Here is a 14,829-nt window from a genome sequence, read left to right as displayed (position 1 = left end):
TTCAAAAAGTGCCTCGAGCCTATTGTTGTAAAAGTTACGCTACTAAAGAGAAGCTTGGTTTTGGCCGTTTTGGTGCGTGCAGCTCCGCGTCAGGACGTTCCTGACGCGGGCCTACCATAAGTTATGTTACGTGTGCGGTAATAATAGTATGTATAAAAAGGTTATCATCAGACTGCTGATTGTATGTTAAGTTGCGAACGGGAATACGCGATTTTAAAGTTATTAACGTCAGAAGATATCATTAGTCCAGGTATGGCCATTTTGTTATTACTCTATCACTAACACTGTACTGACGCCCTGCAACTTTTTAACATTGCCGATTGATATTATGACTTTGTTGATGTTGCTGGGATAAACTAAAACCAGGCGCTATTAAATATTATATTTACTAAATTAATTAGCCTCTCAGTATTATTAATGGCACGATAATATGAACATACAATGCTCAACTATCTTAGTGGTCTTGAGTCTATAGGTCTTATGTTTTATCGGACAATTGATTTAATTTATGAGTTAGTGAATTTTTCGAACCGTAAATCCATTTTTTAACTCTATGTGAAACATTGACATTTGCGAAGTCGTGCCCATGTACCTGGCAACGATAGTTAAAAAAAATCGGAGTGATATTTTGGTCAAATGGAATTACTGTATTGAGGGATACGTGGTATTTGTTTATTCGTGTGTAAGTAATAAATCAGTCTTAAAATCAGTTAATTATTTTGTCTTCCTATTTCGTATTCTAATTGAGATAAATATCAGATAAGCATGTGTTACTTGTATCACGACATCAAGGTATTATTTATCAGTAATTAATATTTCATTTTATTTTTTGTTAACTAATGTGCATAGGGCAGTGCACTAGACATCACTACCTGTGTGTAGTGTTGCGTTACACTTTTTAACGCATTAGAGTTCACATAAAATGATAAATCCAAAATTTCGTTTAAAAGTATAAATATCAGCGATCAATTTAATTAAGGTCCAGTATAACTCAGTCAGTAAAACATTCGGAAATATGAATAGGACCTGTTAACCTAAATATTTGTTAACAGTTAAACTGAACTAAGATGTGTTAGAGTGGTTTTTTCTCTCTCCGTATATTAGAGGTATGGGACATCAAAATACGCATCTGTCGCCCATTTACTTTAAATACAGAATTATAAACTACATATTGTGAAAACATTCTGCAGCAGTTTTTGCTGAACGGAAAAACACGGATGAGAAGACAGACGAAATGTGTTTGGTAAGTGATTTTTCGTCAAATGAAATGGAACAGGACAGTGCTTATCAGAATGAAATTACAGAACTACTTTTGTGCAAGGAAATGTATTTTACAAAGACATTTCAAGAGAAATCACCTTTAAATGAAATAGATCTTGCTGACATGGAAGAAATAGACTTAGATTTAGAGGCCAGGCCCCTTTCAAGTGACGAAATTTCTCTTGAAGGGCTGAAATATGTTTCTGGCTATATAGCTCACCGTTTCAGAAATAAATATCCTGACCTTGGCACTACGGATTTCAATTCGGAGGACGATAGCTGGATACATGTACAATCAAAGGGTAACTTAAAATGTCCCACTAATGAATTTTTTGAATTAATAAAGATCGCTGAAATGTGTTTTGATAATGTTCATGGAAACAATTTGTGCAAAAAAGAGCGGATTTTTGAATCACTGACTAAAATTATTTGCGGAACTACTGAAAATAAATATCCAGAAGAAGTTATATACTGCTTTGTCAGGACAAGAACGTATGTGGGTATCAAGTATTTGAACATGAAATATTTTAACGAACAAGACCAAAAACGCAAAGAAAGAAATAAGATGAGGAAAACTATCCTCTAAGATTTTTCAGTGTGATAGTGTCCACTTTCCTTCACCATAATATGTATGTTCATAATTTATTTACGATGTTTTTTAATTACTATATTTAAGAAAAGCATTTATTGTGAATATCGCAGAAATTATGTAGGGCTTAAGGTATTTATTGTATTCCAAATATTGAGTATGTCATTTTTATTGCCTTCATTAAAAATAATATATATGTTAACAATGTAACAAAATTGCGATATTTTTGTATTTCTATTGCAATTATGTTTCTTGTAAACATTATTTTAGACTTTTTCATATTGAAATTAAATTTGCTATAGGGTTGTTTGTATTTTAATTATACAGTTATAAGATTTTTTATATGCTGTTTACTGTTTACAAACATTTGAAAAATATTTCCTTAACCATATTTCCATTTCCATGGCAATAGTTTTGTTAGCTTTTCGGGTAACTCTTCTACATGGATGATAAGATGGTGCGACATCTAAAACATATCACACCACCTTTACATAACTATTAAACTAAGAGGTGTTTTCTTTACATAATATTAAATCACAATGTTTCCTTGTGGTGTAGGTGATTTAGAATTTCCATTTATCTAGAAAAATGTGCTTTCAGAATGTTTTTTAACACACAGTGTTTCGGAAGGTTTTTGAAGAAAAAAATTGACTACCCATTTTATTTTTTTGCAGCTGAATTCGGGCACGTGCATGAAATATAATTAATCCGTAGGAAGCGCAATGGTTTAAAGTATTGATGTTGAAGATTTGAAAAGATTTATTGAAATATTGAGAGAGAACGAGCGAGTTGAGTGAGAAGATGTGCGGGAGTGGCAGAGGTTAGCTCTCAGCCACATGTGCGCAGTTACGGACAAAAAAATAATCCATTCCGCCTCCCCATGGCGAAGGATGAGTGAAAGAGAAACCTGCTAAACCTTCCCCTCCTCCGGGAACGATAGAACCGTATCGGCTGTGTGTTAGAGGGAGAGCGAGATACAATTTCGAGGTTCTGTTAGTTACCGCTAGATGGCAGGCCGCAGAGCGACCACCAGCAACACCCTTCCCGTATGAAGGCCATCTCGCCACTGACGAGCTGGAACTAAACTCCTGACCTCCCTACATAGTAACGGTCACCCACATAGGCATCTAAACTGTTTAGTGGTCATATGATACAAAATTCATTGTTTTTGGGCGTGTGACCGTTTTTTTTACCATGCACCAATCGCCTTAAGGGCTCCGCCTGCCCGGACACACACACGGTGTGCAGAGCTTCAGGAAAAACAACGCGATTTCAAAACTTCTCAAGATATCCGAGTGGCGCCTATTTACGAATAGCATTTAAGAGTTCGCTGAGGGCCGAAAAGTAGGTACTTTTAATTTCGGATTAAGTTTTTAAACTGTATTTTTAGAAACGTTAAAATGGCTAAAACGCATGTTTTCAGAGTGATTTTTAGGCATAAAACAATCAGTACAGATTCTTGAAAGCACTTAAGGGACTTTCATAACACCTTTATCTTCTTTTCTCCGCCATATAATGTTACGGTCATCGCTCAAATTTCACAGTTATCCTGTGACGACGAACGAATGCGCGCCAGTTCAGAGACTTGCGCTTAGAGGCTATACCGCGCTGGAAATACCAGCGAGCGTCGCGCTTATCCTTCCGCCTCACTAACACACATACACCCCTGACGAGGCAGGCCCCTTAAGGTGTCCAGCACTTGGTCCAACCACTGCAGCAGTCTGTTTACAAAATAATTGAAAAAAAAAAATAACGCTGACGGCGGATGAGTAGTCCTTATTCCGTATTTCTTTTTAAAACTACTTATATTTTAAGAGTGGAGACGGCTTTTCAGAATAATTCATAGTCATAAACCACCCTTGCATAAAACCTTTATCTTCATTTCTCGGCTATATTATGTTATGGTTACCATTCATATCTCATAGTTGCTCTATGTAAGACAGCGCGCCAGTTTAGAGGGACCCCGCGCTAGAAGCACCGGTGAGCTTCGCACTTATCGTCCCAACCTCATTAAAAAAAAAATACACCCATGACTAGGCGGCAAACGGCCAGGCAACAGTTTCACACATTCCTCGTCACATTGCAGAACTGCGTTCCCGCGGCTGTCGCGTCAGCAAGGAAGCAAGTCGGCACAGTTCGGAACGGATGGCGGTGGCACTTTTTTGCAACCGTTAGGATCCGCCGTGTATACTGCGGGTCGATAACGGATGCGGAATGCATGACTGCCAATGAAGTCGCTTATTATTCGCAGCACAAAACGTCGTACATTTTAATTGAAATTCAAGAAGTTTTCGGACGTACAGTATCACCAAGGTGCGTCAATTGGGGAAGGTATTTTTTGTTAGAGATGCCTGAACGCTCCACTGTCACAAATTTCCACCTTAAATCTGCGAAGAACGCTGGTTACAAATTACGCAGGGATCTTCGTAAATTTACGGGTATGAGGTTTTTTTTTTTTTTTTTTGGCTTATAACACGAAGCCACGAAAATAATCTTGGTATGCTAGCAAAAAGTTCATAAACCTGTTAAGACTCCTGCAAACACAGTCTTGTTTCTTCTACGAGTGTGTTTGCCCCAAAAAAGAGATTTCGGTAGTCGAAATACGACAGTTTCTACGAAGATTCGGTTACATGGAATTACGAAAACTCTTCGTTTATTTGAGGTGGATTCTTCGCTTTAAAAAGGCCGTAAATTTACTGTAATTTCTGAGAGTTTCGTTAGACTGCAATGTGGCGTGGCATCTTCCTTGTCGCTGGTGGCCGCCCGCAAGACAGGACGCGCTTGCTTCTGTGCTGTGGCTCGTGTGCAACAGTAGACATGTCCTTGAAAGAAACTCGGCAAAATTCCTGCTACAGTATTTTAACTCGCATCCTAGTTTCGAAATATATTTTTTTTTCACGCAAATAACACATGCCCCTGCGCATAACCTTTATAATAAAGTCACGATTATTTTCGTGAATTAATTTCACTCCAGGCTAGACTCGACTTGCCTTTGTGAAAATCAAGCTTTTTAAGAGTGCTCATTGGTCGATAAATCTCTTTTATTCTCCTTCTTCTCTAACCGTCTCAATGTCGTCAAGGGCGTGATAAGAGCACTGTAGTATAATCATCAACGTGAAGAGCAGACTTTGCAACTCAATGAATTCGTGGAAAAGTGTGTGTTGAAGATTAAGAGAGGCTACTGCTGGCAATGTTGTTCGTTATCATTTTGACGTGAAACGTCTTCCAGTTTTTGTAATTAGGGAGTCACTTGCTAAAACCGCATGCAACAAAAACATGTCGCCTCGGTGATGACTGTAACCCCGTGACTACGTGCCAAGCGCTATTCGTTTATATATCGTTGAGTAGAGAAAAGTAGCCATTATTCTCAGCCTTTGACTCATGCAGCTATATGGCGCCAGTGACACACGTCGCAGTTTGGGCTAAAAATTGACTCTTAAAAGACTTTCGTTTGCTTATAACTCGTCAGCACGTGTACAGATTAAGACGAAAGTGGTCGCGTTAGTTTGGATTCGCTGCCCTCTAAGTACGTCAAAAATAAATATAATTAATAATAAGTGCCCATCAATAGTTATAGTGGATTTAACTTTAATTCTAATGAAAATTTCAGATTACTTCAGACTTCAGCTATGGCGCCTCCTGCACGTCATTTGGTTATATTCATTTCACTTCTTACCTCTACCGCCGCGCGTAAGATGTTTCACGGAAATTACTGCGGTGGAGTATCTGATACCCCTACCCTAAGTTTTTTTAATGTTTTGTTGGTTTCAGGGTTTCAGGGACAAGTACCACAAGGACGAGTCCCACAAGTTGAACAAGTACTGGAGCAACGGGCACGAGAAAGGCGCGTTCGAGAAGTTCGGACTCCACAACTCGCACTACCTGAACAGCGACAGAGATAAGGCAAAGAAATCCCAACACAAGGTAACTATGCGTTCTTCGGACGATTCTTGAAAGTGGGGAAGATATATTTAACATGATATCTTTTGTACGTGCGCCTTTGCTGGTTTACACCGGTTGTCAAATTATCTTTGGACATTCTTTAAGATCCAATGATCAAGGGGCAGCTTACGGAAGTTGGATACGCCAATGTCTCTACCAAGTTTTATGGCTTTAGATGTCCGTTTATTGGATAAAAAAAACTTAATACATATATGAACACAGAAAAAATTATATGTATTTTAACAAAAGAATCCTTTAGAAACCAGTTGCCAAGAAATAGTTTGTAATACTACAAGATAGATATTGTAACTTAGTACAACAAATGCTGAGTTATTCCTAAGAAAATTGTCGCCTAATTTTATATTTTATCCATGTTTCTAAATCATGGAAAAGTTAAAGGAATATTCTGTAACTGTACTCTATTTGATTTTTTATGCTTATTAATTTATGCAGTTAATACTGTAAAGCTATTCAGGGAACGGTTAAAATAACTTTAACTATTGAAGGTACTGGGACACACAAAGCAACTATACACAGGTACGAATCCGATTATTACTGCGATTATTTTATAGTGATACAGTTTGTTGTTTTCATGTGAATGTACAAATATATGTAATTTTACATGAATATTTCTGTTCCAATTAAAAAAAAACATAACAGTGCACATATTTCTAATGTACATATTCATTGAATGAAAATGATAGAGTACACACACACACGGGTAACAAGCCAATATCACCTGATGTTATATGTTACATACTTAGACAACACAGCGAATTCTGTGGAAGAATTTGAATTCTGTGGAAGAAATTGATTCATAAATAATACAAACTGAACCCAGTGATGAAAACAACGAGCTGAATTTTACGACACGACGACAGCACGGACGAACACTGTGGACTTTGTGTGACGAAACAGAAGCGACAGTTGGGGACAGTTGGGGACAGTTGGGGACAGGTGGGGAACTGGCATCTGCTCCCGAATTTAGGCCTTGTGCACGTTGCACACTATTTTCGTTGGCCATTTCTGAGAGTTTTTCTATGACAACCAGCGTAAACCAGGTTGGAGTTTGTCCATGATATTATGTTAAATCAAGGCAAAATTTAATATATCTATAATTTTGGCCTTTGCATCTCCTGAGCAACACCACTTTAATATCAAGCATCTTTGACACTATATATGTTGGAAGCAAAAAAAATATGTTAAGTTCCATTCTGTACACGATTTCAGACAGTTTTTAATGGTAAATAAAATTAAGGATATAATGGAATAAGGGTATGTGGATGTTTTGTGCCGGATTATGAATAGCAGTTAAGAGCTATTGCTCTTGCCTATACAAGTTCAGTTTGTGCCTAGTTATGAATATCATTTATGAACCATTACACTTGCCTGTACAAGTTCCGTTTGTGCCTTGTATTGAACTTCTCTATACACGTTCCGTTTGTACCTGGTTATAAATAGCGTCAAGAGCCATTGCACTTTTCTATACAAGTTCTGTTTGTGCCTGGTTATTAGTAGCATTTAAGAGCCATTGCTCTTGCCTATAAAATTTCCTTTTGTGCCTAGTTATGAATAGCATTTAACACCCATTACAATTATCCATAAAAGTTCTGTTAATAGTATTTAAAAACCATTGCACTTCTCTATACAAGTTCTGTTTGTGCCTGGTTATGAGTCGCATTTATGAGCCATCATACTTGCCTATACATGTTCCGTTTTATTTGTTTGTCTCAAATTGTACTTTTGACAGTGAAATAGGCTATATAGGGTTTTTAAAGGACGTTTATAGGTATGAAAAACTGTGAAAACAGTATTGTAAGTGGTATAGGGAAGCGCATGGAACCTCTATTTTTAATATTCAAGCTTGAAATGACAGGTCAACGTTTTAAGTCCCACAGTGTCTCTTTACGACCAAAATTTAAGAATACGCCGAGCGCTTTGGAGCGGTTCTGTTTCCTTGTTTCCTTTTTGAACTTTATTTTTAAAAGAGTGAAAACTGATAACACGCGTTTTTAGAATCATTTTCAGGCTTCATACATTCGGTAGAGATTCTTTAAAACACTAGAGGGACTTGTATTACACCTTTATCTTCATTTCTACGCCATCTAACGCTATGGTAACCGCTAACATATCATAGTTGTATGCACGACGAGAAGACTGCGCGCCAGTTTGGAACCAAACACCGCGCTAGAAGCACCAGCGAGCGTCGCACTTATCAACCCGCCTCACCGACACAGACGCAGCCCTGACCGGGTGGTCCTCTTAACAATCGGCAGAAGGTCGTGCTTACACAATTTCGGTTCCTACAACGCTGTATATTTTTCTGAGGCCGGTATTCCAAGGCAAAAATAAGGGTTTAGGTGTTGAATATGCTACACCTGTACCCTAACCATATTCCTCGTGCACGATAGGACACGGCCAGTCCCTTCTTTTTAGGGCACTGATTTTGGTGTCTTATCCGTTGCCGTTCTTTTGTCCAAAATCCGCGCATACGCAGAGCTCACTTTTTTCGTTGATTTCGTCCAGATGGCTGCACCGCATCTGGCGCCAGTAACTCATTTTGGTGATCATCGGAGGACGAACTAAGCGTGTTGGTTCCAAATGAAACTTATAGCGGGACTATCCTGAAATACATTTTAGTAGTTATAAAAACAAATAATCGCAACTTTAAAAGTACTTGAGAAAAATTAAGATTACACCATTTAATTTGCGCTATCTGTATTATTTTTGCGTAGCAAATGTATCGATGGTTGCCAAACGTCCGCTAGAATGCATTGAAATCAGTTTTTAGCCTCGTGTCGGACACAGTTTATTAAAACGGTTGCTTTTTCGTTACCTAACAGGGATTGGGTTCGGACACGTTCTGGAATACTGTCTGGGAGTTAGGTTACAGTTGTATCCCAACAAGATGCTTATTCGCTACCTCACCCGAATGTGTTGGAATACCGCCCTTAGTGTGGTAAGAGAGCTACGGCGACGAAGCGGAACTTTTTTTTTTCTCCCGATCCGTCAATGTTGGCAGCGAGCCGAAACGGTGAGTCAGTGGCCTGCCATGACGCAGCCTCTTTACGGGAGTGGACTTTTGCTTCGTGCCTACGTGAGTTTATTGATTCTCGCCCAAGGTCCCGTGTGAGATATACCCTGGCGTCGTTTGAATACCTGTTTCTCGCCTTTGCCGTCATCTTGCCTCTGTTCGTGTACAAAAAAATCTCCATTCCGCGTTCCAACGGCTCTTGTGAGCCTTGTGTTTCTTGGACCGTGTTGGTTATTTTAGTAGCCCGGGGCTTTCTTCGGGTGGGAGATAATCTTAAGAGGTTTCTTTCTGTCTTCCAGCTTTTGATACCCCCCCTACCTGGGAGCAGTAGCGGATCCAGAGGGGGGGCTAAGGGGCTCAAGCCCCCCCCAAAAGCATCTGGGTCCACTATTGTTTTAGTGTTTGCCTTGATAAAGCCTAGCCTCAGCTGGGTCAAGCCCCTCCCAAACCAAAATCCTGGATCCCCCACTGCCTGGGAGCACACTGTGTGCAGAGCTTCAGAAAACAAAACAACGCGATTTGAATACTGCTCAAGTTATCCGAGTGGAGTCTGTTTAAAAATTCACTGAAGGTGGATGAATAGTTCTGTTTACGTATTTCGTTTTTAAGACCGTATTTTTAAAAGAGTGAAAGTTACTAAAAATGCTTGTTTTCAGAGTAATGCCTAGGCATGAAACTCCCGGTAACAGATTATTGAAAGCACTCAAGGGACTTGCACTTCATCTTCATCTCCATTTTTTACGCCATGCATTGCTATGGTTAAATCTCCTATCTTATAGTTGCCCCATGCGAAATCTAAATTTACAAGCATCTGTAATACCACATGAATAGTAAAGATCGCAGGCTTTTCGCTGCCATTTTCCGGAGTAACTTGGCTTCTGGGTTGTAGCCGCGTCGAAAGGCGAGGATACATCACCGACGTTTCGTTTGACGTTGAAGTTGTTATCATCAGGGCGCACCGAGTAGGTAACTGAACCCTGACGACGGCGACTGCGACGTCGACCGAAACGTCGGTGACATCTTCGCCTTTCGACGCGGCTGCAAGCCGTGAAGCCAAGCAACTCCGCCACGTATGCAAATGTTCACGTCTGTGTCCCGCGCGCGCGTGGGTTGCAGGAGGGCAAGAAGAGCGACGGCTACGCCAAGAAGGGCCAGTCCGGCAAGGGCCACTCGGAGGGCGCCTCCAAGGGCCACAGGGCGCACGGCGGCCACGAGTCGCAGCGCGGCCACCACGAAGACTACTCCAAGAAGGCCGGCCGCGCGGTGGGTAGCGCCCACGACTTCCAGCACGGCGGCGTCAAGGCGTAGAGCACACGCCGACAGGGGGCGTTCGCCACGGGGCCGCCGAGCTTACACACCATCACCCTGGCAGCCGGCGGGGACGGATCTAGGGATGTCCCTCCACCCTCAGGAGGAAATAGTTTCTGACCACGCGCCCTCTTTCTTCGCGAACTTCTTATTCTGCCAGTGATGACACTTCCTCACGCAGAGTGAAGGAGAAGGGATGGCACATCGGGGCAGAAATTGTGATTAACCCCTCCCCCTGCTTCTTTCACCCATCGTCCAACAGCAGAAAAAACGTAAAATGCATTAACTTCTTTATTTTTTGCTACCGTGCAAAATTCTTGTAAATTTTTAAGCGATTTTTTTAATTAAACCCCTGTGTACTTTCCAGTTTTAATGTGTAAATTTTATTTCACATATAACTGACATTTTTATACGATCAATGGAAAATCCATATGTCGAAAATAAAAAGCCACATAGTTTTAATTGTGTTACAGTTTTAAAGTTAATAAATTTAAAAAAAAAATATATATATATATATATATTGTTAAAGTACAGAAAGTAAACTTACTTTTACTGTTTCATTATCTAAATCCTTTAAAAAAATTTTCAGCCCATTCTGCGCTCCATTTAACCCCGCACCTGAAGCAGGCTGACCGTCCCCCTTTTTATCCCCTCTCCTTTACCCCCACTTCACCCCTACCCTATCTAGATCCGTCCCTGATAGGTAGAAGTACTGAAATTTCGTAGATTCACTTGATTGCAAGCCAGAACGCAAACCTTCTTATTCTTGCACTGTGTTAGTGATTGGACCGCAGTTACTTTTGACACGCCTCTCAGCGACCGTGAACCAACGATCTCCAGCTAGGAGAGAAGTAGACGAATCAGGTAGTGCCGGCTTAAAATAAAATAAAAAATCAGCCTCACACGAAAAGATTTCGCGAAATTTCCGGGTCTCTGCTAATAGGACGAAATTCACAAGTAAGTACGTTGTCAACAAAATTAATGGTATATTCAAAGATCACTTTTTCAGTTACGGTCTCGGTAAATGTTCACAGTTCTCCTTGTCTATAGCTGCCTAAGGGTCAAGGGCGTGTCAAGAAAACTGTCGTCCAATCATCAACATGAAGAAGATGTACATGTGGTTCAAGTCTAATTTACTACCAATGAATCTGTGAAATAAGCGTGGCTCTACCAATGAAAATACTGTTATTGTCGTTACAGCTACCTTAAACGTTACTTACAAAGTGATATAATTTTTGCAGCTCTAAAATTGATCCAAATTAGTTAAGTCGCTACGTCTGGTATCCTCAAATACATAGATATTACCTGCATATCGCGTTTGTTCAAAATTTGGCTAAACCAGCAGGATTGAATATATGATTTAATTTTCAAACGCCCAATGTAATTTAAACAATATTTAATACATGCATTATTTCTTTAAAAAAATTCATAGCATGGTTTTTTAGTATTGTTGTGTTTGTGTAGGTATATTTTGTCATAGGTGTAATTTTCCCCATAGCTTAGAGTTAAATGTTATTTTGTATTTATCTAAAGACACTATATTAATGTTTGAATAAGCTTTAGAATCTATTTAGAATACATTAGTAAGTATTGGTGTTTTTTTTACTATATCTTTATAAAATAGTATAAAGCTTACTTTATGAACACGTGCAAATACTTATACATGAAACCTATGTCGCATGGGACAATTTGTTAATGTTATTTAGCATAATGTATTTTGTAATTAACATAATAACAATTTTTGTAATTGTAAATAAAATTGTAGCAAATTTTAATAAAATAAATGTGTTATATAACCTATTCACTGTGTATAAAACCTTTAATACTTAATACAAGATGAGAAGATGATATTTATCTATTTAAATATTATAAAGAGATAGTACGGGTTTGTTTGTTCATTGTTAGAAGGAAACTCAAAAACTACTGAATCGATTTTAAAATTTCTTTTATGCTCTTAGTAAGCTCCATTATTCCAGATTGACATATGGTATGTTACATTTTGTTTCTTATAAATAAAAATTCCGTACGATTTAGCTGTATTTGTAACTATAACCAGAGGAAAACGACCACATTATCTGCTTTCTGCTAGTTTACGCCGAGTAACACGTTGTGTAGGCTATGTGTGTGAAATTTAATATTTATTTCCTTAGTATCTGTGTTTTAAACGGAATAAAAATACCCTATGATAATGTCTACATATTACTTTATCCACCTAATTTTATTTTCTTCATTACGTAATTAAAAATAAATTTCTGTATTAAAACTTTTTTTTTCCATTGATTCGAGCTGAATAATTTAATTGGTGCTATGTTGTAACGAAATACTATGTATTTGTTGGTGGTTAAGGTTATGTCTAGCCGTGCGTTGGGTTAGGGCTTTACTTAAACAGTCTTCGCCTGCGAGGCTGAGCCGCATCGAAGTGAGACTGAACCGGCGTTTCGCCTGTATTGCAGCAGGCATCTTCAAAGTTAAAAAAATCCGATTTCTCAATCCTAGATACACCTGCTGAAAAGCAATCCGGTTTCTCAACCAGGAATATGCTTACTGAGTTGCTGAGCGATACATCAGTTCACACTACCGCTTCGATGCAGCTCAACCTTGAAATCCAAGAAATTTTAATTATAACACAGTGACCGCGAAACCCTTTATTCTGCTTTTAGGGGTTTATATGTTAAATATAACTAGAAGTGCTTTAGTCAAATTTTAGCAATATTTTTTTATTGCATGGAGAAAAATATTTTAACAAGTGTAAATGTGCGAAAAAAGTTATCGTCGGTTTTGGGTTCTATGTTTAAAACATTTAAATTTATTAAAACCATGGAAGTAAAAATTTAGGGCGTTGGTGTGTAAAATCTTTGCCATGTTAAAAATTATGAAGTCAAAATGAAAAAGAACCCCCCTTACTCTCTTTTCCAACTAAATAGCAAGGCATTTTCTTTTGTTACAATGAAGTTTAAAGCTTATTCCTTGCTGATGTGTTGATAACGATTCTGTTTAACATTACTCACTATATCATGGAAATTTTGCGATTCTTCCTAGCGAGATATTTTAAAGCTGTTAATCATAATTCTAGCATTAGCATTTGTTAAGTGTAAAAAAAAATTTACTTTTTACAAGGAAAATCCTTCAAACTCTGTTACCATCGATATCACTTGTAAAACTACAATGCAGGAAATGGTACAAAGTTCTGCCTTGCAATTTCGAAAGTGATATAGTTGGCAACTGAGTCTTCTAGGACTATCCTTGAAAGAGTATAAAAAAATTTCAGTGTACAAATACGGTTTGTTTTGTCAACCGATTTCCAACCAGAGTGACTTGAACCTTAGAACCTTACATTAACGTTTTTGTGCTTTTTATACTACATTACATGGAGTTAGGAACTGTCAGGAGACATGCTGTGACATAGTTAAAGTCATTTTATTTTACCTAGCCAAGGCATATTATCAAGTTCTAAACATTTTGTAAATGGTGCTTGATTTGTATCCAACGGTACCGCGTAAAAGATTCCGGTTAAGGAGAAGACGTCATATTGGTTTCAATCATTTTCATGCCATAAAATTGCATTATATTTTTATGTTGAATATTTGCCTTTGTTACGGCAGATATCACACCTTAAGAGATTTTCACATTCTATGCCGTAGAGCCTATTGAGAGTTTTACATAAGTTATATAACCATTTACAAAAATGAATAAATACTAAACGTCAATGATTATAATTACTTACCTCACTATTCAACTTAAAATGACTAAGAATGGCTAATTTAAGACCACTGACTACACAAAATATAGACTAGCCTTCTCTTTAAACACTATTAGGACATAACCATAAACAGTGGTTTCGTAAGCACCTACCTTTTATACGTTGGTGAAAATGTATTTAATACAATTTCTTGAAATTACGCCATTTCAGTTTTGCACTGTTTGTCGTGGATAAAATTCAAGAACGCAAATTAAGAAATAAAAATTAAAACATGCCCACACAGAACAAACCTAAATCAGCTATGTCACACAGATAGAGCCAAAGCATGTTAAAAAATGTAGTTGAAATATTAAATTTCAAGATCATATCCAAAATATTTTGTTATATCTCCTTTCGGCCACATCCCCTTCCACAAATTATGGGTTTGCAGCATTTCCTGTGAGCGCTCTTCCTTGGTCGACAGTGATAAAAAAAAACTGCTTATAGGAAACGAAATTTGTTGAACTAAATTATGTTTACGACGACAGTGATAGCCTGTTGGCACGTGAGACCTAGCTTCGTCGGGTGAAAATTTGTCACCTGCACTTGTTTCTGCATGAGATAGCCACACCGCATGTATCAGCGCATTCTGAAGACTGGGATGTGACGATCAATGTTTCTTTTCATCAGGTTGGTATCGTGGTTTCACTTCGCGCCGAGTGCAGATGTGTCAAAGCATCAGTCTACCTCGTCAGTACGTGTGTTGAGTTAACGACACGCGTCTTCACTTACAAAAACTAGTTACAGATTTTCCATACCAGTCCTGTTGCACGACACGTCGTTATGAGAATCAGAGAAACGTGCTGATGTACGAAGTCAAATATTTCGACGTGTTAAAAAAAAAATTATCTCTGACCTAATTAATTGTTTAGAACCTACAACACGCCTTTCATATTAATCATCACGCTTGAAATAATAATCGCTATAACTTAACTTTTGAGTGCCAGATGAGATGAT

The 14,829-nt window shown here is 38.3% G+C and overlaps 1 protein-coding gene across 1 annotated transcript in view; it reads left to right on the top strand.

Moving 5' to 3' along the window:
• LOC134528034 (cation channel sperm-associated protein 1-like) overlaps positions 1-11,933 on the top strand; it is a 106,234-nt gene extending 94,301 nt beyond the window's left edge. Inside the window, exons 4-5 of the mRNA XM_063361221.1 lie at positions 5,621-5,773; positions 9,942-11,933. Of these exons, the coding sequence (XP_063217291.1) occupies positions 5,621-5,773; positions 9,942-10,133 (345 nt within the window). The 3' untranslated portion in view covers positions 10,134-11,933. The remainder of the gene's footprint in view (positions 1-5,620; positions 5,774-9,941) is intronic.
• The last annotated feature ends 2,896 nt before the right edge of the window (positions 11,934-14,829 follow it).

Source organism: Bacillus rossius, chromosome 1 (genome assembly GCF_032445375.1).
Source record: "Bacillus rossius redtenbacheri isolate Brsri chromosome 1, Brsri_v3, whole genome shotgun sequence".
NCBI classification, from domain to species: domain Eukaryota; kingdom Metazoa; phylum Arthropoda; class Insecta; order Phasmatodea; family Bacillidae; genus Bacillus; species Bacillus rossius.
The sequence above is the reverse complement of the archived record's forward strand: the minus strand, read 5'-3'. Positions and strand labels throughout refer to the sequence as shown.